This window comes from Rhinopithecus roxellana, chromosome 3 (genome assembly GCF_007565055.1).
Source record: "Rhinopithecus roxellana isolate Shanxi Qingling chromosome 3, ASM756505v1, whole genome shotgun sequence".
NCBI lineage: Eukaryota > Metazoa > Chordata > Mammalia > Primates > Cercopithecidae > Rhinopithecus > Rhinopithecus roxellana.
The window spans coordinates 126,359,720-126,385,017 of NC_044551.1; the positions used below are offsets into that span (position 1 = coordinate 126,359,720).

Sequence of the window (25,298 nt, forward strand, 5' to 3'; positions counted from 1 at the left end):
GATGTTAAAATCTTTTTAATGCTGAGTTGATTCAGTTAGTGACCTCAACCCTAATACTTCTTGTAACCATAAAAAGCAGTCTTTTAAAAATCGTAATACCTCATGAAACACTGGTTTTAATTTACTTCTCCTTGAAAGACCTCGCTGGGAATATTTGCATTGTCAGCAGCTTAAATTGACCACATAGATAATAACTAATTTAGAAAACTGTAAGATGATTTAGGCATTTAAGATGTGTATAAGGTAATTAAAACCAAACGTTAGGAGGGCTAAGGCCTCACTGTAGTTGGTTATTCTATAGCTGGGGTCACTGCCTAAGTTGTATGAAGGCATATGTTCAATTTACGGTTGTAATGAGGAACATGGGGTATTTTGATTCTTCATTTGCTGTGCTCATCTCTAGAAGATGCAATTGCCTGTATTAAACAATGAACATGGACTCTTTTGTGGTGGATAATAAAAATGTATAAGATAATACATGCCACATGCATGTATGTTTGGCATATGACTTTTCTCTGTGTATGAAATTGTCCTTTGTTGCTATCATGGAACAGGCTCATGGAAATGTTCATTATTAGCCACTTAGGAACAAGACCAATTCCTTTGACCTCATTAGTTTGATCATGATTATTCCATCTTAATTAATACATGGTATTTATGAAGGTGTTTTCCATAGATTATTCACATGCAAGGGCATTTTGTGTTGTATTTTTTACTATTCTGCAAAAAGAAAAATAGAGAAAGTTTAGGTGATAAAGTTTTCTTTTGTCACATGTTGAATGTAGTTGAATGTAGTAAAAGACAAATCAGGTTTTTTCTTTTTTCTTTTTTTATTTTACACTTAAAAAATGAATGACATCAGGGTTTCAGAATTTTTCTATATTTTGATATATTTGAAAATACTAGCACATACTCTTGGGATAAACTGAAAGAAACATTTATAACATCGTGTTGTGATACAGGTTGAAGTAGAAGGACCAGCTTTTTATTCAGTGAAAACTTGCATTCATGCCAATATAAAGTCTGCAACACCACAGTGAGCCTAGCTATATCCAGGACCCTACTCTTGGCTTAAAACAAAACAATGCAAATATAATCTTTCGATGGTAAAGAACATATGAAAGAGAAAGATCTTGAAACCTTTCTGATTTGGACAAACAGGTGAAGAATAATTGGAATTGGTGGGAAATATAGGAATAGAAATTGTGTTTACGTCGTAGTCTCATTTAATAAGATGTAGCAAACAATCATTTGGTTTTTGCACCTGCAGCACTGCTGTCTCCTTGGTGTACTCTTCTTCACTAGTTGCAGTTGTGTGGGCTGCCAAAATCTTCACCTTGCCTCTCTGTGGTCATGTCACTGAAGATTGGTCCATCACAATGCCCAAATCTCTTCTACTGATTGGTCTAGAGGTTGGTATGTGATCCAAACCTGGCCAATAAGGGTTACATCTAGGATGTTTACCTTTTTGGATCTTGTAGTAAAGGAGTTTGGGGTTTTTGGTTTTGTAGTAGGAAAGAAGTAGACTCGAAGCAATCTAGCCTAACCAAATAAAACCAATAAAAGGTAAGAGAAAATGAATGTCTGAGAGGAAGCAGATCTTCGTTGCTTCATTTCTAAGTACTATAGAACTCAGAATTCCTTTTTCTCCTGAGCATCCTTCAAAGATATTCCTCTTCCTTTTTATTTATTTTTTTTCAGTTTAAGTTGGAAAAGTCCTGCTTCATGAAATAAACAAGAACTCTTAATCAATATGGTATCTGTTTGCATGTATATGTCCTACTTCTAATGTACTAGATATCTTTTCTTAAATATTTTAAGATATACACATACATATATATGTGTATATATATTATATATATAAACTTTCTTTAGACAAAATTTGGACCAGCTAAACCCTTCACTAATATGAAAAAGGTAAATTTTACTTCACTGAATAATCATAAACTTTGAATTGGCAGCATCCAAATTACTAGAACTGTGCAGCATTAATGCTGATCTATGTAAACTGGGTTCATAAATTTGCTTGGGCCCTGGAAGCAACTTGCATTATTGTGTATTTTTTCTCTCTAATTTTCAAATCAAATTCATTTGTCATTCATCCCCTTGAAATCAGATTCTGCAGCCACCTGGCTGTCCTCCAAAAGTCTTCCATAGTTTCACAAGCCATCCTCGTTTCCAATTCATTTTTCTTTATCCACTCTGTAAATTAGGTGGACCTGAATACTTAGGAAAGATTGAAAGCATTTGGTTGTTATTAAAGTAAGGATAGCTAACTCACACATGTGAAACATTAAAGAAACCTTACAAATGTTTGAGTAATTTTTTTTTTTTTCTGTTGTTGTTTGGGGCTATCGGGCATTTAACCACATCCTGCCATGCACATACTTGAGCTTCTCTCTTTATTACCAGGTAGAGTTTCTGACTAATAAAACAAACAAGGACAATATTTTAATTTTCTTTTCCCAACATTTTTATTGTTTTTTTAAAAATGTAACATGCTATAACTGTTTGGCCTTTTGGGAGTTAGGAGGAGGGAGTGATTCTATACCTTTATAAGGAGTATTCTCAGAAGCAAAACTCAAATGGACACATATTTGTGGCTGATACACTTTAACTTTGTGGGCCTGGGGCCATACTCCTACAGAGGCAGAGCTCTCAAAATCTCCAATTTTTTTTTTGAAACCTACAACTTTCAGGGCTGAAACTGATTTTTTTTTTTCAGTAGTTGCAAAAGGGACCAGAATTCTATTTCCATTTGAAGCAAATATGCCACTTTTAAATGCAAAAGAATGTCATTACTCCTTACCAAACAACCAACCTACCTTCCTTCCTTCCTTCCTTCCTTCCTTCCTTCCTTCCTTCCTTCCTTCCTTCCTTCCTTCCTTCCTTCTTCCTTCCTTCCTTCCTTCCTTCCTGTCTTTCTGTCTTTTCTCTCTTTCCTTTCTTTCTGGCTCTTGTTCACCCAGGCTGGAGTGCAGTGGCAAGATTATAGCTCACTGCAGCCTCAAACTCCTGGACCCAAGAGATCCTTCCGCTTCAGCCTCCTGAGTAGTTAGGGCCACAGGTACATGCCACCACGCATGGCTACATTTGTTTTGTTTTGCTTTGTTTAAGAGAAGGATGTCTCACTAGGTTTCTCAGGCCTGTCTAGAACTCTTGAACTCAAGCTATCTTCCCACCTCAGCCTCCCAAACTGCTGGGATTACAGGTGTAAGCTACTGCACCAGGCAGGATTTTTGTCTTTCGGTGAGGGGAGTGTGGGAGAGACAGGGAGATGTTTTCTATTTTTGGCGTCTGCAAATTGTAATACATTTTGCTAGAAGCTGTTTTAGTGTCTTGAGTACCATAATGATTACTGTTTACACATAGCCTCTTTGGTAATCTAAATGGCTATATGAAATAAGAATCCAGTTTGTGCCCTATTTGCTGTTACTGTGGCCATCCAATGTGTATTTGTCTCACCAAACATTTAATTTTGGTTGTGAGTGGTCTATGTTTATGTGTCAGGTGCAATTATTATTTTAAAATAAAGGAAAAAAAGATACCTAGTTTTGATAGGAACACATTACATTATAGCTCACAGACTGAATTACCAATTGAATTTTAACATCCAGATTCCAACCACAACAATTAAACATTTTTATAATCTCGTTTGCCAAAAAGCAAGTTGGAAGCAAAGTATGATGAAATGCAATTTAAGCTATAAGCCAAAAGACAGTGCCTCAAATGTGTTACTTCTGAAATACAATTTTTTTGAAGAATGGGAAAAATATGACTTTTTATAGGATTATTTTATGCAAAAAATTTCTTCATAAAGCAATTTTTAAAAATAACAGATTAAATGGAAGTGCTGGTTAAGTATTGGCACATGTAAGTTTGTAAGAGAATCACAGAACACCAGCCTTTCAAGAGGTTAAAGTTTAGTAAGACACATTTAGTGAGTCTTTTTTTGTACCAAAATACTGTGTCCAAACAATAAAACACTTTTTCAAAACAAGAAATATGAAGCTAAAATTGCAGCATCAATATACTTTTATAGGTATTGATTAAAACTATTTAGAACAAATAGTATTTTTCTACATTTTTAAAATCACCACAGACACTGCAAATAAGGCTTATGTATTTATTTAGTGGAATACAATGTGATGATGATTGGTAAACTCTTATGTACTGTTTTCTATACCTGCTCTAACAAAATGAATTTTGATATGGTTACATTATGGAGCCTTGTAAAGCTCTTTAAATGTACAGAAAACAAGTTTTATTTAGTTTTGTAAATACTAGGTCATACAGCTTGAACAGGTTTTTGTATATGGTTACACATATACCAGTATACATTTGATTTGCTCAGTTTAAGTCCCTGGGAGAGTTGCACTTAATATCAAATGCTATGATAGTTCCTTTGGGAAAGATGCATTATGTAGAATTTACAGAGGGTTTTTAGAGATGTGGACAGTCGCTTTACCTCCATGACATACGGCAAAAAATTCATGAGTAAATAATGAGGCTAGGCTACTTAAATGTATTTAGCAATTAATTTTCCTTTTTATAGTATATTCTTGGAGGTAAACTGATGTATTGAAAGAGAGGAATTTGGCCTTCTGGTCTATTTATTGAGAGAGGAAGCCTCGAGAGTAATGTATGGTTTCAAAGGATAGCAGACATCTCTCACTCAAGACACGGCACAGCATTGTCATATTTATTGTTGATGGTTATTACTGCAGAAATACAAATTAAGTCAACTGATAGCACATGGGCACTAATACTGCTTCCCTAATCCCAACTCCTATTTTTGAAGTGTTTGCCAAGTTTTAAAAACACTTTGTCGTGAACATGCATGTGGTGTGCTGAAGAAAAAGAAAAGATAAAGACAGCTGCTGAGGACACTCTTTAAAACCCCAAAAGATATTTAACATCCTATTAAATAAATAACTTAGAAAGCAATAGAAAGGGATGAAGGCAGAATGCACAAGCATACCATACTATTTGTATTGTTAGAACAGTTTCACACTAACATGTTTATATTTTTAAATTCTATTCAATTCTTCCATGAGACCACATCCAGAACTCCTTTGGTTGTGCATATGATATGACCCAAGTGCTTTCCAGTAAATGCTTGTGTGTATTACTGCTCATTGATTCATTAGGCTTGAATGAGCAATGAAGTCTTTGATATGAGTTCGTATTCCATAAATAACTTTCCCGAAGATCATTCATTCAACAGATTGTTCTATGTCCTTTAAGTTCTATCTCAGAGGTTTCAAAACAAAAACCTAACAACAACAACAACAAAAACCTGGCCACAATGTTTTTCACTTGGGAATAACTTCTATCCCATTCGATCTGCCTATATCTTGATTATAAGACATGACACAGAACTAATTAAAAGAACATCATATGTCAGCAGTGAATACAAGAACCTTCAAAGTCTGGCTTTCTTTTAAGCAAGCAGACATCTGCAACGTGTCTTTGCCTTTCAAGCTACTGTCTTCATGAAGAATATCCGCTATTCTTGGCAAAAGAGCCATGGTTCTACTGCATCCACAAACATTGCCTTTCTCTATGAGTGTACCACCATTGGAAGAAAGTGAGCAGAGGTGTTTTTCCTTCGTGTTTTCTGTCCTCTCCTTGGAGCTCCTTTTCCATTCAATGCCACATACATTTGCCTCCCATTATGCTGCCAGTTAAAGGATGCATAGGTATTGTATCCATTTTCTTCTATCCTCTCCTTCAGCTTACAGTCATTGTTAAATTCTTTCTGCAAAGGAAAAACAACAGACTCTTTTATTCCTATGGTGATTGTACTTGATTTCATTTGATACAAAGGGTCCAGAGAACTCCAGTCCAAGGATTCTGTTTGTAGTTGCCATCTGTACCTAAGGTGTGTGCTTAATACATAATGTCAACAATAGAAAAGTAAATCTCAGAACCACAAAACACATTCTGTTTGAAAGCACATGATACATTTTAATTGATCATCATAGTCATTTGTTGAAAGCCATTTTAAAAAGCTGATGCGCTTTGAATATTACATGGTTTAAGGGCCTAGAATAATTGTCAAGAAGTAGACATCCCACTAACAATATTTGTGATGAGTCAGTAATAAACAATAGTGTTATAACGCTTCTTTTACAGTAATAACCAGGGGCCCAATGGGAAAAAATAGAACTAAAGGAAAGATATGAGCTTGTCAAGTTTGCAAACTTTACCTACAGATACACAATAAATACACACATACATTCATAAGAAATCAGATCTTATAGCAAAACCACAATAGTTCTACATAACCAAAAAGGGGGATATCTTCCTTCCAAATATCAAATTTCTTAATTTAATGAAATTATTTGCAATATTCTATAGCTTGGAATTTTGACAGATTTTGCTCATGAATTCCAGGGATTGAAAACTAGGACATGGAATTCCTCATTTTGTGAACTACTGTGTTGAAGAAATTTTGAGCATGGTGAATAGCAATGCCTATATTGTATAAGCCTAAGGACTTTGACTCTGGGAAGTTCCATCCTATAGCCATAGAGCTTTGGTTTTGTTCAGGAGGCCAGCTGGATTTAAGGAGACACACCTGGACAAGGCTTTGCTCTCACTCACTCCACAAATCCAGGATCTTACTCTGGAGTTAAGAGGAGGTACCTCAATGATCTCAAGACTCTGGCTTTAGCAGTAAGCTCTTTTCTTATACTCAAACTAAAGTAGTTAAGAAGCTAAGGAATTGGAGCACTTGCCCTCTGGTTCTAACTTCTTCATCCAGAACAAGGGCCCCGTAGGCATAGTTCAGTTGAAGACTCTACTTGGCAGTTTCTCTCACCTTGAGACATTTTGAAATTTCTACAAAATTCCAAATTCCTGAAAATGTATATGTTTATATACCTACGTGTCTATAGGATTTATCACAATTTTGAACATCATCAGAACCATAAGAAGCAGATATATTTTATGTTCATGTTACCAGCTCAAGTCATCTGTCCTGAAATTTTTTTGGTTCTAAATACTTCTCTTCTATAAAGTAATATTTAAACATAACATTCAAATGATGATTTAACTGGCTGAAAGTAAGAAGGAAAGGTAAATTATTTAAGGTAAGGATTTTGATAAAACAAAAATAGTTCTATATTTCAAATAAATATAAATCTTTAGTATGGATTTACTTTTATTCTCTTTATCTCAGTCTGTCTAAAACTACCTACTTTTCAAAGCAGAGTTAATTTTTAAAATATGAATAATTATGTTCATTTCAATAAATAGGGTACGTTTAGAAGCTAATGAAGGACTGAGATTATTTGAGGTGATTTCATATTTCAGATGAAGCTATGCAGAGAAAAATGGGAATGTATGCTTAATTAATTTTCCTCCCCAAAATTAATTTATAGAGTAATGTTTCTTAAATTGAAGTGCACATGTATCAGCCTGTTTATTTCAGATGTTTTAAATATTTGGGCCATAGGTCAAAGGTACCAAAATCTCTAGAGGAGGGGCCTCGAATATGTTGTTGACAGGATCTAAGAAAATCATAAGCAGTAATGCATAAAAAGAAAATTCAGGCTATGGCAAGGTCTCAAAAGCAGGGTTCGGGGAGTTTCTTAAAAAGAAGTTTGGATTTTTTGCAGCTACCTGAAAAATTTCTTTGGTCTTTAAATCATGCTCTATGAAGGCCTATTCTATTTAATTCCGTTTTATAATTTATTTACTGAATCCCATCAATCAGGAGAAAACTCACAATACAATAGATACATTGCTTAGACAATGAATAATGAAAATATAAGAAAGGTATATAGTTTCCAAAAAGAAATAGAGGAAGATCATTCAAGAGAATAGATATAAAACTGGTTTAATCAGTCAATCTGAATCTTTGCCCAAATTAGATTTTTAGGAGGGCTTACAGAATCGATGGATACTATATGAAACAAAAAATGAAGGTAGAAATTACAAGAGTTGTCAACTAATATACAGAATTATATTAGATATGCATTCATAAATTTTGATGTTAGTCCTATTGCACTCTGAGCAGAACATTGAACTTGAATAAATTTTTTGTTTAATTTTAACAAGCCATAATTTTTCATTATTCCTAGTAGAAATGTAAAGTCACAGAAAAAAAATATTATGGTTAGAGAATGAGTTTCTTTCTGAGACAGGCTGGAAGTGTAAATCATGTTGTGTAATTGACTGGGCTTCCAGGAGAGGTTAGGTTTATGCAATGTATAACTGTGCTCTGTACAGTTCTAAGTGCTGAACAAATAGTGGGGGACAAGACTGACCTCGCTGTCTCCAAGGTCACAATCTACTGGGAGAAGACAGTGAACAACAAACACATTAATGAGAGAAATCTCAGATAAGTGCCACTGAAGATAATAGAAAGCCACTGGACTCTACTTTAGATAAGGAATTTGAATGAATTAATTCACAGAGCTTAGAGCTCAAGATGAAGCATAAGCACAATCCATGAGCTGTGTTGGGGCGGAAGAAAAAAGGAGAAATGTGAAGAAAATTATTAAATATTTTTATGTCAGAGTTTATTTGAAAGTTATCCATTTCTCCTTGATGTCATGTTTTTAAATAAGTATATTTTATCAATTAAAATTATTTAAAATATTTTATATTCATTAAAATTATTTACATTTTCTTCCTTAGTCTAAATTAGTGTTAGCTGACTTTAAGACGTTGGGTCTAGACTAAGTAATGAAAACATTAAACATGCCTCAAAAGTGATTATGATGTGAACCCCTAAGTGGAACCACTTTTCATAATGGTCTGGTATTCCTCTGGGTTCATTAGGGGAGCAACGGTAATGAAGAAATTTTACTAAAATTCCTTTGACCCCCACACAAAAAAAGCATTTACCCTAGTCCCAGGTACCAACTCAAAGCATGCCTGACTCCCGAGTTAAAAGTGAATCTGATATTTGTAAAATGCAAGGTTACTCTATATCCAGACCAGCAGTTCTCAAATTGTGGTTACTGCAAGTGGCAGCATCAGGAACACCTGGGACCATGTGAGGAATGGAAATTCTTGAACTGCACCACAGACTTATTGAATCAGAAAATATGGCTGCGGGTGCCATTATTCTGTCTTTTAATAAGCCCTTCCACTGGTTCTGATGCATACTCAAGTTTGAGAGCTGCTGGTTCTAAATGGTCACTATCATCAGCCTCATGCTAATCAACAAAGTAAGTTTATCTATAAATTTAAAGTGAAATTCCCTTTTGATTACATAAAAGTGTAAAAATGACACAGGATCTGTTTAGAAAATTATAAAATTATTTAAGAGATTTGTGTCACAGGTTTTATTTCTGGCCATATGTAATATTACATGTTCTCCAAAAAATTCAGTTAAAATTTTTCCAAGTTTACAGCTGCCTTCAATATACTCCCCTGCAGTAGAATCCAGAGAAAACAAAATGAAATTCAGTTAGCATCCCCTTGATGTACCTATGGTAGGGACACAATAAGACGGATCCACATGCACAAACTAATATACTCTTGTCATCATTTGAATGACAGCTAAGAGATTGAAACTTAGTTCCCAACTTTATCATAGGGCTGCTTTACTATACTTGATCCTTTCATACATGTAACAACCAATCATGCTGTAATTATTTCATATTTGTTAACATTTTCCCCTAAATATATTATAAATTATTTGAAGTCAAGGCCCATTTCTATACTTCTTTCTTATGCATCTTTGATATGTCAAACAGTATCTGGCATGTGGTAGATGTTGATATGATTGATTGATGCATTTTTTTCTAAGGACCTGAACAGGATAAATTGTCTCACTGCTGGTAATTTAATTATTGTTACAATTGCAATTATAAAACAACTATTTGGTATTTTAAGTGAGATCTTAAATTTCTAAAAAATTGGTTTAAATGAGTTTGATCCAAGATTGCAGAAGTGGTATTCCAAATACTCAACACCTGGTATGGAATACAGCCATGGATGTGCCCAAAGCACTGCAAGGATATCTGCTCCACAAGGGCCCTATTGCAAAGAATATTTCCCATATACATATATATGATTTTGAGGCATAATTTGTATCAATGGTTATTGTTTAGATAAATAAAATTCTAGAGTTGATTGAACAACAAGCAAAATGGTGTTTCTTGATGCATTTCCCCATTTCAGATTTTAACAAAATGCAAAACATCTGAGCCCTTGTTTTATCTTCAGCCATAACACACACATAATACATGGGTTTCTACTCAGTTCAAGATCTTTATTTTTAGTGTGTTTTTCCAGGTTGTCTGCAATTCCCGTGCCAAATCTGACCAGATGCTTCCGTGAGAGCCTGACTTGGTTAGCAGTTTAGAACATTCACAGACAAATGCCAGCAGCAGCCTGTGTGGTGGACTAATGGGTGAACAACAGAGGAGATTAGAGAATTGGAAGACCTGTTTTGCCAGCCCTTGAAATAGTGGTGACCGACCCACTGTGGCTCTATTTACTAGCAATAGAAGGATAACAAAGCTATTCAGTGTCTGGAGGAAACATTCCAAAACTGTGGTAATGATTTACTGAAGTGGATTTGAAAACAAAAGCAGAATACTTACTGAGCCATAGAGTTTCCCCTTCTTGTTCATGGCTAAGTAATAGTTGCTGTTAATGGCTTTGACGGCAACAACTCCGATTTCTACTGATGTTATCTCCAGGATGCCTAAAACATACAATTTGAAAAGGCTAAATAAATAATCCTAAAGCTATTTGGAAGAAAAGTAAAATCAAAAGAAACTATTGAGGTTTTTTTTTTTGTTTTTTTTTTTGTTTTTTTTTTTTTTCTGGTGGTTCTAAAAACAAAAGGCTCAAAACATCGGTAAACAAACAAGCAAATCTTGTTCAATGTGTCTTAAAACCCAGCAAGTATTTCCAGCAAATATATGGAAGAAAGTAATAAGGCTTTAAAAGAATTCCCCTTCATTTTACTCTGAGCATACATAGAAAAATATTGTTTTAATTAAAATGCTTCCTTTGCTAACTCTGCATTTTCAACCCTATAAATATTGAAACAACTCCACTCATCTTAGTTTAGATTTCAAAATAACTTATCAAAGCACATATCTGTACTATGGTATTAAATTAAATCTATAGCACATGCCAATAATATGTCAGATTACCTCAATATGTAAAAACAGTGGTAAACTATTTCTTCTTTGTAGGATGTAGATAAACTAAATCTCTTGGCTACATTTAACTGATAGATTCATTTTTGGCAAATGTGTTGACATTCTGAGATACAGAGAGACTAATCCCAACATCTACACTGTCTCTGAAATAGCAGAATCACTGCTCTGTGTTGGGGGGAAATCCATAAACATGGACTTTTAAAGTTTTTTTTTCTAGGAAAAATGGAAAAACGAGGGAAGTAGTAAGAGGTAGACAACAGCTCCTTTTCCCCTTATACACAAATTTCTATTGCTGCATCTAAAGATAATTTTCTCGGAAAAGTTCATAGATCACGATAGGGAAGGCAGTTTATCATCTACCCAAAGTGCCCACCTATTTTAGTTTAAGACCTAAGGAACTAAAACTACGTATTTCAAAATTCTCAGCAGTTTGTTCAGGGTAGAGAACTAGCATTGTGATTAGCATGTGGCCCCTCGAGCCAAAATATCTGGGTTCAACTCCTGGCTTTATATTTATTAGTGAATTACCACAGGAGAAGTCACTGAAGTGTCCCATGACTCAATTTTATTTGCAAAATGGGCAACATAATAGTACCTCCCTCATAATTTTGTTGTGAATATTAAATGAGATAGTACCTATAAAATGATTAGAATTTTCCTGGAACTTAGTGATTTGTTTTATGCGACCACCAGAGCCAGCGCCAGAGGAAAAGGCAAGTAGGCAAGATAAAAAGGAAACTTTATTACGTAGCCAATGTATAGAAAGAGACGAGGTTCACCGGTCTCCTGCGGCGGAGGCCGAGGAAGTTGCTCCAGGGTTCTGGGAGGAAGGTTCCTGGGTCCGCATATCAGGAGGGCCCAGGAAGTTCGCGCCAGGTCGGGAGCAGCTTTTCTGGGAGTGGGAGGGCAATAGGCGGGACACGGGTGTGTTGGGGGCCTTCCGTAGGCACAGCCAGGTAAATCTCAGTCTCTTCGGATTGACGTCACCTGGCACATGCTCGGTTGATCTGCACCTTCTCGGGCGCCGGCTACACTTTCGCGCTCGTGGGAAAAGTTGGTGATGAAGGACCCGGAAGTAGGCCATCTTAGTCACCTTTGTTCTTTGTTGCCCTCTCCCTCTGTCCAGACACTTAGTATCTTCTTAATTACCATTGGACGGAAGTTTTTCTCCAACAGTTCTATATTTTGGAAATTCTTAAATGGGCTTTGTAAATCCTGAGCAATACATACAAATTGCCATTGGCTTAATACATAAAATCTGAAAGTTGAGCATATTATCATTTGTCATGTATCATGAGAAACACCATCCCCAATGTAGTCTACAGATTATATGTATTCACTCTACCCATAGAGATGGAGTGACTTAACTTATTCTGGAGAGATGAATACCTTCTGTCCTATTCCTTCACAGGTTAGCCTTATGGAGGCTAATAGAAATGCTTGAGTTTCCCCTGTTGCAAAGTTGACATAACCAGAGACTTTGCCAAAACTACATGTTAGAGACCCTTTTGTTCATGTATCTGTAGGAAGTCTCTGACCTAACACAGCACTCCTTTTCATCAAAAGAGGTGTATCTCACTCTATTTGCAAGCCAAAACCAAGAAAAGACTGTGAAGGATAAAGGAGACATTATTTGTGGTTTTTTTACATCCATTTCCCTTATGCTGTTAGTTGCCCTAAGGTATACACACACGTACACACACACACGCACACACACACACACACACACACACACACATTTATTTGCATATTCTGAAAAATATTTTAATTCACGCAATAGCCCTCTAAGGATATTATTGTTAGTCTCGATTACAAATAAAAAAAAAAAAATAGGAAGATACTTAGATTATTTAACTCACACACACACAGGTGGTAAGGTGATAAAGGTCAGGAATAATGGATGTTAACACTTAAGCCTCTGACTTTTAGATGCTATTGCTCGCCATCTCTGACTACTTTGCCTCTCCATCACATCTTCCTCCTCTTTCCCATTCCTACAAGGGAATCCTGTTGTAAACCATCTGACAAAATGACTCATCAAGATAATTTTCTTTAATGACTTAATGTGCTGTTCCTCCCAAGGATGATGGCATGCCACAGAGGATAACATCTGAATCTTAGAGAACAAAATCTAATATACTTTATTTATGTCATAAGCAGAAAATACAAAGCGGAGCAGGAGGTAGAATTCGGGGGCAAAAGATTAAGCAGTTGCTTACATTGTCTGGCTGAAAGACAAGAAAGTACTGACAGTAAACTGCAAGATATTACCTTATGTATACTTTTGAAACTGAAAATTAATAGAACAAAGAGGAATGAAGAATGATTTTAATAAAAAAATAAACCAATATTTTTGAAGGTGCATGCAACATTGTGGGATTAAACTATACTAACAGACTGAGCTATAGTAATAGTATAATATATATCTGAATTTTTGACCAATTATTTCTGAGGATGCACTGCATGTGGTATTTTAGATTATATTTAGCTTAGATACGCCTTGGTTTCTTTCTGCTTTACCTGAAATGGGAGCGCAATATTCAAAGACTCAATCAACCATTTTTTTTCTACTCTGCCACTAGTTTAGGCAAGCTTAAAAAGATTTAGCTATTATTTTTATATTATTATTTAGTTATTGTCTCAAAATAGAAAGAGGGAAGACATAGGTGATTTAAAATCCTTTCAAATTTTGAAAATAATTTTTGGACACAGCGTATGGTCAGGTAAATTATAATTTGATCATCTTGTGGGTATTGGACAATGACTGCACCTCTTATAAACATCTGTGAATGTAAAAGGGGAGTTCTGAAGGACTGAAGCCTAGAGAACTTCTTTATTTTTCATGAGGAATCACTCCTGTTTTTTTCTGTTATTTGGTGAGGATGATCAAGTTTGCCTATTATTTTTGGAAAAGAACTCCAGAATTTTGTTTGAGGATTGTTGGATCAGTAGCTTATAGTTCTATATGTGTATATTTTGAAGCAAAACTAAACACCAGTTAAAAGAGCCTCCAGGAGGAAAGTGAGTTGAGGGCATACTGGATCTCCCTGTGTTTCTTACAAGTTTATGACTACAATTATCTTAACATTAAAAGTTAAAAAAAAAGTTTTTTTTTACTCAAAGAAACACCTGAAAATTATATTATTAATGAAAGGTCACATGAATTATATTTCCCATTCATGTAAATCAGATATTTTATAAATTTATAGGCATATTCTTGTAGTGAAATTCTATTATTTATATTAAGTTGTAACTATATTCGTTTTTATATCCCTTAAAACATGAATAGCCCAGGTAGCATTGTGAATCTATTTAAGGGTCTTTGGACAATATAGTTTAGTCACTTAGGAAGACCTAGGAGGAGAAGGGTACGCTTTTAGAAAATGAAAATACAAAGTAAAATACGTAATGGTTTTTCAATTGAAAAGTCTATGTACTATTGGGAATAAAAGACAAATACACAGATAACTACAATAAAACATGTTACACTGCAGTAAGTGATGACTTAAGATGATGACAAGGGGACTATGGGGAAAAGGTAAAGGCAGGTCATACTACTGGCTGAGGTTCCGTGGTCAAATTACTGTTGAAAATGAGACCTGAACTGTGTCATGAAGGTTGAGTAAGAAGTGTCCAGGAGAACGGTGGGAAGGCAAGAGCAAAATCATTAAGGTGAAACAGTGTGGTGTTTTCAAATATCATAAGAGGTTTGATTTACCAACTGGAGTACAAGGAACAAGGCAGGAAGTTGGGAAAAGTGAAGGTGGGAGATAATGAGACTCAGTTTAGTAAACATCTTGTGCAGATTCTAAGAATTTTGACAACTAGGAAGGATTTTGTCTACAAATATAAAATTGTTTAAACAATACATTAGAAATAAAGTAATATTTAACAAATTTCTTCAATAAATAGTAGCAATCTATAAAGTTTATTTTAGATTATATTTAAAATCTTAAAAAAGTAAAGTTTTATAGTCAACATTACAAAAGCAATCATGACAAAAATCAGTTCATATTACTTTACAAATGTTCCCTCATGATACATCATCACCTTAGTAATGGAGAAAATTTTGTGATAATCTCTGAGTGGAAATAACTTCGAAGTCACAATTTTCATGTACTTGCATTTTTTCTTTTAATGCTCATGTATATAATTGTTTGGGCTGGTAGTGTTTTGATGAGTGACTAAATAGTTAAGGTGGCCGGCCATTCACAAGCATCTTTCCCAGCTGCTGCTTCTCATTCTTCTCCAGAAGAGGAGCATCTGACCTATTGCCCCCATAGCAATCATATTGGACAAAGGCTACTTCTGTTTTGGTGCTATTAGAATAAAAAAGCTATTGGTCTGGAGGGCAACTTTCTCATTAAATATTTTTTCATAAACACAAAAGGAGAAAGTATATGGCAAATAAAACTTGTATTAAATAGAATGGATATAGACCAGGAAAACTAATGTGAAAAGTAAATGCAAAATCCTTCTATCCACTCCTAGATAAATAGAACACAAATATATAATGGGATTCTATAGACCGAGTAAATTAATTTGGCTAATGTGTATGAAGCACCAATGTGCAGGGTAGGTGTTAGCTCTCATTCTGAAGGTTACAAAGGCAAACAAGATTTGGTTTTTGACTCAAGGAGTTTTAAAGCTCAGTAAGGTAAAGACAAATAAGTAATGACAATACAAAACAATGAGAAAGAAAATATATTAAGTGTGGTATGAGAGATAAAATATGTTATACATTACTTTAAATAGTGAAGTCATCCTGAAGAAGACAGCTGGTGTTTGAGGTGACTTTTCAAGAGTAGGGTTTTAATAGAGGAGTTTTGAGTTTTGGGAAGTTGAGAAGGAACATTCCAGGGAGAGAAAGTGCATGCATAAAAACAGATTTGAAGAGAGAAAGAGCTCAAGTGCTTGAGCCACATTTCTCCCCACCTCCCCCAACGGCACTTTGAGGTGGCCACTAGCTAAAACTAAGGGTTCTGCTTCATTGAGTGGTAGTAGTGCTTTTCTGAGTGAGGAATGTACTTTCCAAAAAAAAAAAAAAATTATTGTGAAATGTGGAAAGTCTCATTAATTCAGAATCAGTCATATCTATTTTTTTCTAAACATTTTAACTCAAAATTGATTATAATGCTATATAGTCTCATAGTTTTAATCAAGGTGCTGAAACATATCATGGTTAGCACAATGTAAGACACGAATACTAACCTCTCTAAATGAAATCTCTCTCTCTTTCAAGAATTGTTGTCAGTGTTCTAAGATCATCTATTTTATCCTAGCATAGAAGGACCTAGGGAACTCCTTGGGGTTGTTATCATATTTTCGCTAATACCTCTGAGATTATGTGGCCATACCATAGTGTGAGTCTAAATGGCTCTAACTGTGGTATTACCTCTCTTTAAAAATAAAACAAAGTTAAATTAAGTGAAACCTCAAAACATTATGGGAACTGTAAAGTCCCACGGACAAATACTGGAACTGGGCCACACAGAGGGAGGCGAGCCACAGTCGAGTGAGAGCGAGGTTTCAACTATATTTAGCCATTCTCCATCACTAGGATTACTGCCTGAGAACTGCTTCTTATCATATCAGTGGTGGCATTAGATTCTCATTGGAGTGCGAACCCTACTATGAACCATGCAAGCAAGGGATCTAGGTTGCATGCTCCTTATGAGAATCTAACTAATACCTGATTATCTGGGGTGGAACAGTTTCATCCACAAACCATCCCCCGCTTCCCCTTCGTGGAAAAAATTGTCTTCCACGAAACCAATCTCTGTTGCCAAAAAGATTGGGGACTGCTGGCCTCATAGGGTTGCAAAGAGTCTCAGAGAGTGGGTGCTAAATATATATTTACTGTCTGCTCAATCAGAATAGTGGCAAGTTAACCAATCTTCTATACCAATGGTTCTCAAATATGAACCTGCATCAGAATCATCTGGAAGAATTGCTTAAAGACAGATTGCTGGGATTTTTGACTTAGTAATTCCAGATTGGAGTCAGAGAATTAGAATTTCTAGCATATTTCCAAACAGTGCTAATTCTGCTTGTCCAAGGACTACACACTATTCTATATGCCATGATTCAGAGACAGAGCACAGCTTTGATGCAAAAAAGCATTGACAGACCATGTGCATAGAAGCAGAGCCACAAACAGGAATAGACACAAGTGATAGCAGGAGCTTAACAACAAGAAAAATTTTAAACAATGTGGAAAATGAGTAACCTCATTTTTGAACAGGTATGGGATTTTTAACATCTACATAACTATGGTGTTGTGAATTTGGGATTTGTGTACAGATATACTGCATTGTAGTTGATAGTCATCAGAATCTTTGTTTTCGTCTCCATTTTAAAAGTGTGGAAATGTTGGTGGAAACTTAAGTACCTTCAACTACTCATAAGAATTTTATAGGCTTTTTCAAGGGGCTAATTCTGTTAACACCAAGAATTAAAGGACTGTGTGGCCCCCTTAAAGATATGCACATAGTCAAGAAATTGTCTCAAAGCAATAGGGCTTCACTTTATCCCTCACCCTACACCCAGATTTAAAAGCATATATAATAATACTTGCTCTAGAATGATCTCATTGCCATTAAAAGGAGGGTACCAGACTGGGCTAATGAGTAATCTAGGTCTAGTCCACCTTGTACCATTATATACTCTGGCTGCCTTTCTAGTATAATGTATTAGAGTTACTTAGTTTCTCTATCTTCCACAGTTCTGTCAATACACTTGACATGCATTTATAATTACAGATAAAATGAGATCTGAATTTGCAGAAAATCCTTCCCATCTCTGGATAAGATGATGTATCTTTCCCAGCATGCTAATACCAAAATGACACTTTACATTCTCACCTGATAATTCAAGTCATAGGATAAACACAGTGCCTAGCTTAGCCTTATTGATGAGTACAGTGGCAGATCCTAAAACACTTGTCAATTTAAGACTATATTTAACCAGTATTGTCATTGAACCATTGCCATTGATCTAACATTAAAAGTATCAGAAACTTACAATGCAATATAGGGGCAATGTTCTCAAGTGGTAAATTAATTGTTAAAGTGTGTTAAAGATCAATTTCTTACTGCATTTTTATTACAAATGAAATATGACACCAGATCTTTCTCACTGATCATAAGTAAACAAATATTCGCAGATGGCCATCTAATAGGTTTCTTCACAACACTGTGCTAGATCAATAGATTTGGTAAACTTGACTTTTTTTTTCTAATTTTTTCCTCACTGGCAGAGATTTTTAAAATATATTTAACATTATGGAAATATTTCAGGAAATAATTACTTATCAATGTTTAATAATGTCATGTTTTCAAACATTATCTTCTCTATTCTTAGGATGCATTCACAGTAAGACATAAATGACATGTGTCTAGGATAGAAATAGATTTGTAATTCTTGGGAACTGTTCATAATAAGTGCTGATACGAATTTAACTCACAAAGTGTGAAATGATTCTATTGCTAGTTTTGGATGAAATAAAGATCCTAGAAAAGCTTGTGTGCCCCTGGAGATAGAAACTCTACTCTTATTCCCAACTACCAGCAAACAAACAAAACAACAACAACTACTACTGGAAACACTTACATGTTTCCATCATTTGCTATGACCCAAGATAACTGACATTTGATCCCATTTTGCAATGAGATAAATTGCGGGAAAGGTACAAAACAGAAAAATGAAAGGAAGCCTGAATGATTACCTTAGAAGAGCCCAGCACAATTCATTTGAATGGTAACAAAGCCATGAGCAAGGCAGAGAGTAATTCTTCCTGATAGGTAAACATTTCTATATCAGAAAATATATTTCTATATGAAGTTTTATGTAGCAATTTGTTGGTTTTGCCTTCCCCTCATTTCCTTTAGTAGATAAATCAACCCTTCAAAAATTCTGAAAAGTTAGAAATCCTGGCTTTTTGCCAAGGTATCATGGCCACATCCCACTTTTGTCCCGATTTTTATCTCCTGCATTTCACATTTTAAGGAAAATCCCAAGGAAATCTTTGTGTGGCTTGTGTCTTCTCACTGAACATTGGAAGTACAGAAAGTCTGCCAGTCTGTATAGAAAGAGTTTCATATACTGACCGTGGAAAAATAAGGGACAATCACTGCAATGTTATCACTTCTGGGAAAATATATCCAGAATATAAAATAATATTAGAAACATGTTATGCATCAGTAGAAGCCAATTTACTACCCAGATTAGATTTGTTATGATACAGAAGGTTTGGCAAGCATGTCAACTGTCACACTTTTCCCCAAAGTACTATGTTATTATACATTATTTTGAGATATCTTCTATGTTCAATCAAAACCTCTGATCAATCTAATTTGAGTTGAAATTATTAAATTTAAAAAGTATTTATTATTTTAGTGAAAAAAGTTCAGATCATTTGAGGCTTGGTCTCAGCAAATTGTAGAGTCAGAGAAAAGCTCGAAGAATTCTAGAGATTGTCTGTTTCATATCCAGTGCTCTTTCGTAATAGATGACTTTGGGAAATCCGGAGAGATTGAGGGACTTATCTGTAAAGGTTACTTACAGCCTTAAGTAAATACTTAGTCTACCACACAATGAGGCTCCTGCTAACATTTACAAACAATTGGCAGTCAGGCAAAATTTTATATCTTTTTTCTTACACAGAAACAATTCATTCTACTGGGGCTTGTCCACTGCATTTTATTTATAAAGGGAGAAAAAATGTTAAGCTAACATAAAGGGTTGGAGGAATTACTGCATGGCATATTTTATTAAATGATCAACATTTACCCTAAAGACATTGCTATAAACTGTCTACTACATTTACTCAGGTTTTTATGAATTTCTTTAATATAACTAATTATAATATAGAGTATCTTTTCTCCTCAATTTAAGCAAAATAATAAAATGGGTTAGTAGATATTGATATTGGGTTTCCTGTAAGAAAAAGTCTTGCTTGATGCATTAAAGTGTTCACAAATTAGCTAATCATGAACAGCCCTAAGTAGTTTAAAATACTTAATATGGAATAAGTTTGAGGGGTTCAAGCTGTAGGCTCACCCTGAACATGTGTATTGTAAATTTGACAAGCTTTACATGGTATAGATACATAACTGGCCTCTTAACTCCTTCAAAGATTGTTTCCATGATTACTTAGATAGTGGGTAATCATAATACTTATAAGAAATATATATTCCACTGTGTGGTATGTGAATTTTGATTTGTGCAGAAAGACAATTTTTCTATTTATGTATACTTGACAAATGACAACATTGATTCATTTGCCATAACTATATATTTCTGTAACTCAGGGGTCCCCAACCACTGGGCCATGGACTAGTACTGGTCCATGGCCTGGTAGGAACCAGGCCGCACAGCAGGAAGTGGCTGGTGGTGAGTGAGTGAAGCTCCATCTGTATTTACAGTCACTCCCCAGCTACTGCCCATCACATGTTACTGCCTGAGCTCTGCCTCCTGTCAGCTCAGCAGCAGCATTAGATTCTCGTAGGAGCTTGAACCCTATTGTGAACCGCATATGTGAGGGATCTGGGTTGCATGCTTCTTATGAGAATCTAATGCCTGATTATCTGAGGTGAAGCTGAGGTGGCTATGCTAGCACTGAGGAGCAGTTGCAAATATAAATGAACATTAGCAGAGAGATTTGACTGCACAGAGACCATAATGAATCAGTTGCTTGCAGACTCATATCAAAACCCTATCTGTGAGTGACAAGTGACAATTAAGCTACATCTGGTGGCAGGCTTTATAGTGACAAGTGAGTTGATGTACTGTGATTGTATAATTGCATCTGGTGTCAGGCTTTAAGTCAGAATCTAGCACTTAATTTAGTCCATGCATGGTCCATCCATTATTGTATTTACCACTTCCATCCACGCTTTTTTCTTGCACTGTGCACTTGTTTCAGTCACAGTTTTGGTAAGCCCACAAGCTAACCCAACCAAAATGAGTAAAAAACAAACATCACTGGAGAGCTTCTTTGAAGGAGGGAAAGACCCAGTGATGAAACAGCAGAAGACTCTAAGACAGCCTACCAAAATATCAGTATTTAAAAGAAAATAACAAGAGTCCTACTTAAATTATGGATTAATTGCAACAGGTGAGTCACATTTACTCTGAAAGCCTGCTTTGTATAATATGTGGTGACTGACTATCCAACAAAGCCATAAAACCTTCAAAACTGCTTCACTACATGGAGATTAAGCACTCTGCATCAAAAGTCAAGTTCAAGTCTTCAGGAGGTTATTTATTTATTTATTTATTTATTTGAGGTAGGGTCTCACTCTGCTACCCAGGCTGGAGTGCAGTAGTACAATCTTGGCTACTGCAACCTCTGCCTCCTGGACTCAAGTGATACTTCCATCTCAGTGTCTCTAGTAGCTGGAACCACAGGCATGTGCCACCATGCCTGATTTTTGTATTTTTTGTATATATGGGGTTTCGCCATGTTGCTCAGGCTGGTCTCAAGCTCCTGGGCTCAAGCAGTCCACCCACCTAGGCCTCCCAAAGTGCCAGTCCCCTTTGAAGTTTTTGAAAAGAAAAAAAGATGAACATGAAGAACAGAAGCAAACATTGAAGGACACCACTTCATCAAATGTATCTAAACTGAGAGCATCATTCTTAGTGGCTAACAACATTGCTACAGCTAAGAGGTCCTTTACTATTGGTGAAGAGTTCATCCTTCCTGCTGCTAAAGACATTTGTCATGAACTTACAGAAGAGGCAGAAATTCAAAAGGTGGCACATGTTTCTCTTTCAGCTAGCACTATAAGTAGACCAATTGATGAAATAGCTGGGGATATCAGGGCACAATTGTTAAACAGGATTAATGAGTCCCCATGGTATGTAGTCTAGGTTGATGGCATCTATCAATGTTGACAAGGCAACAATGCTTGTTTTAGTGCAATATATTTTTCAGGACAATGTGCATGAGGATTTGTTATGTGCACTTTTGTTGCCAATCAACACCACAGCTGCATAAATGTTCAAGTCTTCGAATGAATACATATCAAGAAAACTGAATTGGTCATTTTGTGTCAGTATATGCATAGACAGAGTAGCTGCCATGATTAAAATGGCTTTCTGATTTCACTGCTTGGGTCAAAGAGTTCACTTCTGAATTTCGGTCTATGCACTGTGTCATCTATAGAGAAATGCCGAGAAATGTCACTTGAACTTAACAACATTTTGCAGGCTGTGATTAAAATTATCAGCCAGATTAAAGTACATGTCCTTAACTCATGTCTGTTTGCAGAGTTCTGTGAGGAGATAGACAGAGAGCACATACATGTTCTTTTTTTTTTTTTTTTGAGACAGAGTCTCGCTCTGTTGCCCAGGCTGGAGTGCAAGTGGCACGATCTCAGTTCACCACAACCTCTGCCTCCTGGGTTCCAGCGATTCTCCTCAGCCTCCTGAGTAACTGGGATTACAGGCACCCGCCACCACTCCCGGCTAATCTTTGTAGTTTTAGTAGAGACAGAGTTTCTCCATGTTGGACAGGCTGGTCTTGAACTCCTGACTTCAAGCGATCTGCCCGCCTTAGCCTCCCAAAGTGCTGGGATTATACGCATGAGCCACCGTGACCAGCTACATCTTCCCTTATGCACAGAAGTGAGATGGCTTTTTAAAGGTAGATCACTGGCCAGAGTTTTTTAGTTATGAGAACTACTCCAGAGATTTCCTTCAGAACAATAATCACCACTGGCAGCACATTTCAGTGACACAGAATAGGTCCCAAAACTTGCCTATTTGTGTGACATATTCAACCTAGTCAACAAACTCAATCTGTCACTTCAGGGGAGAATGAGAACTATGTTCAAGTCAGCAAAAGGATCTGCATTCAAAGTCAAACTAGAATTATGGGGGTGATGAGTGGACACTGAGATTTCTGATAGGTTTTAAACATTAACTGTGATTTATAAGGAGACTGAACCAGGGCCTTCTTTCTCCCAGCTGGTGCATGATAACTTACCTCAGCTTTCAAAAGAGTTTGAGTATTACTCAAAAGACCCCCAAACTGGGAAGAAATGGATTCACGACCTATTTATGAATAAGCCAGGTGAATGGACTTTGTCCATGCTAGAAGAGGGTCAACTGCTTGAGATCACAAATGACAGTGGACTTTAAAATATGTTTGAGACAACTTCAAAGCTCCATATGTTCTGGATTAAAGTCAAGGCAGAATATCCTGTGACTGCCACAAAATCACCAAAGAGCCTGCTTCAATTTCCAACATTCCATCTTTGTGAATCTGGGTTTTCTGCAGTGACAGCAACCAAAATGAGATTATGGAGTAGATGGGACCATCTAGATGCAGGAAAACACGCTCAGGGCTCCCACTGATTCTACATTATGATGAGTTGTATAATTATGCTATTATATATTACAATGTAGTAATAATAATAGAAAGAAAGTACGCAATAAATGTAATGTGACTGAATCCTCCTGACGCCATCTCCTTCACTGGTCCATGGAAATAATGTCTTCCACAAAATCAGTCCCTGGTGCCAAAAATGTTGGGGACCACTGCTGTATCTTATAATATTGACAATAAAGATTTTTGGCTTCTGCTGTAAAGGAGATGTTTAATCAAGATATTCTGGAAGGTCATGGCTTTCTGGACTACAGATTTCCCCCTTTGGGCTGAACACCAAGATCGAAGTGCTTTTTTATCCCCAAAGTCCATGGAAATGTCCTATTTTTGCCACAACACACACACACTTGGCAAAGAAAACAGAACCATAGGTTGGAAATACAAGAAGACAGCATCATACATCATTTCTGACCACCAGTAAAGCATACAGCCAGTATTTTGCAGAGCATGCTAGAGAAAGTACTTTCATAGAAATTAATCTAAAGGGTTTTCCTGGTGCTTAAAAATTGAATTTTAAGAAAGTAATAAAACAAATAATAGAACTCAGCATAAAAATCTGACATTCTAGTACAGATAATATGGGAAAAGCAACATTGGGCTAGAGATGATCTAAGAACAGTTACTCTTACCTTAACCACATGTGGGGAGGGATCATTACTCATTCTTTAGTGAGATGCAACTAAGGATTGATATTAGAATCCAACATATATGCATTATTGTTTTTTGTAATTAAATGTGGGAAGTGGATTGTTAGGTAAGATGGTTTTCTAAAGGTCATGAAACACTTTTATTAAATCTTGAGTTAACAAACTATCTATAAAGAAATTCCTAGAGAGGATGAGTACAATCTGACACATTATGATCTGTTTCCTCATGAGAGAAAAAGTCAGCAATTGTCCCATTATCCCATTTTGCTTTTTTAAAATGCTTATATTATTTTAAAGTAGTATATTCTTGAGAAAGTGCTCATGACCTTTAAGAAAAAGCATGATCTATCTGATCCAATTTTAAAATGAAAACTGATGGATAAGGGAAACATTTTATGTGGGAATTGGTGCTACATAATCAACAGGAAAAATTAAGAGTTTTTAAAATGCAAAGAGAATTGTAAGTGGAGAAAAATAATGTATATCCCTATCTATCTACCTGTCTATCTACACACAAACAAATGTTATTTCATACCCCTCTTGGTGTCTTAGTAAACTATTCTAAATGGAATATGTTGACATTTCATTATTTAAGAATAGACGATAGATTAAAACTACTATGCACTTGAGTTCTCATGCACATAAAATATTGCTGGGATCTGGGAAATAAAGGGGAAGGCAAAAACTAAAAGTTAAAAGAGAAGAAACACTGAAAAAAAGAAAATTATTGAACTGACTTGACTTTGTATATATTACATCATTAAATACATTATTAAAATATATATCCAAGTCATGCTAACTGTAAATGTCTAATTTTCCTCATCAAATTTTATCTGAAACTGTTAAAAGTTTTAAAACTTAGAAGAATATTCAGAGAAACATTATCTTAAGCTTCTTTTTAATGTACCTGGGTTCAGCTATATAAAACTCCACAATATCATATCTTGAAGAAATGTTTCTATTTACATTTATTCGTCAAAATCTGAAGGCATTCCTTCTGGAAGAAAGACTCTCTTAACATTATTTATTGCATATAATGAATTACAAGAAGGACTTTAAATTGATTTTCTCAAATCTGACTAGCGTATAAAGTATTGTCAGACAATTATTAAATTCAACTGA

General features: G+C 35.6%; 1 protein-coding gene across 1 annotated transcript in view; it reads right to left on the reverse strand.

Annotated features, from left to right (window-relative positions):
* Nucleotides 1–825: 825 nt before the first annotated feature.
* The window catches only part of FGF10 (fibroblast growth factor 10), a 94,595-nt gene continuing 70,122 nt past the window's right edge, over nt 826–25,298 (reverse strand). The window contains exons 2-3 of the mRNA XM_010355918.2: nt 10,569–10,672; nt 826–5,761 (exon numbers count right to left, since the gene is read on the reverse strand). Coding sequence (XP_010354220.1) covers nt 5,564–5,761; nt 10,569–10,672 — 302 coding nt within the window. The 3' untranslated portion in view covers nt 826–5,563. The remainder of the gene's footprint in view (nt 5,762–10,568; nt 10,673–25,298) is intronic.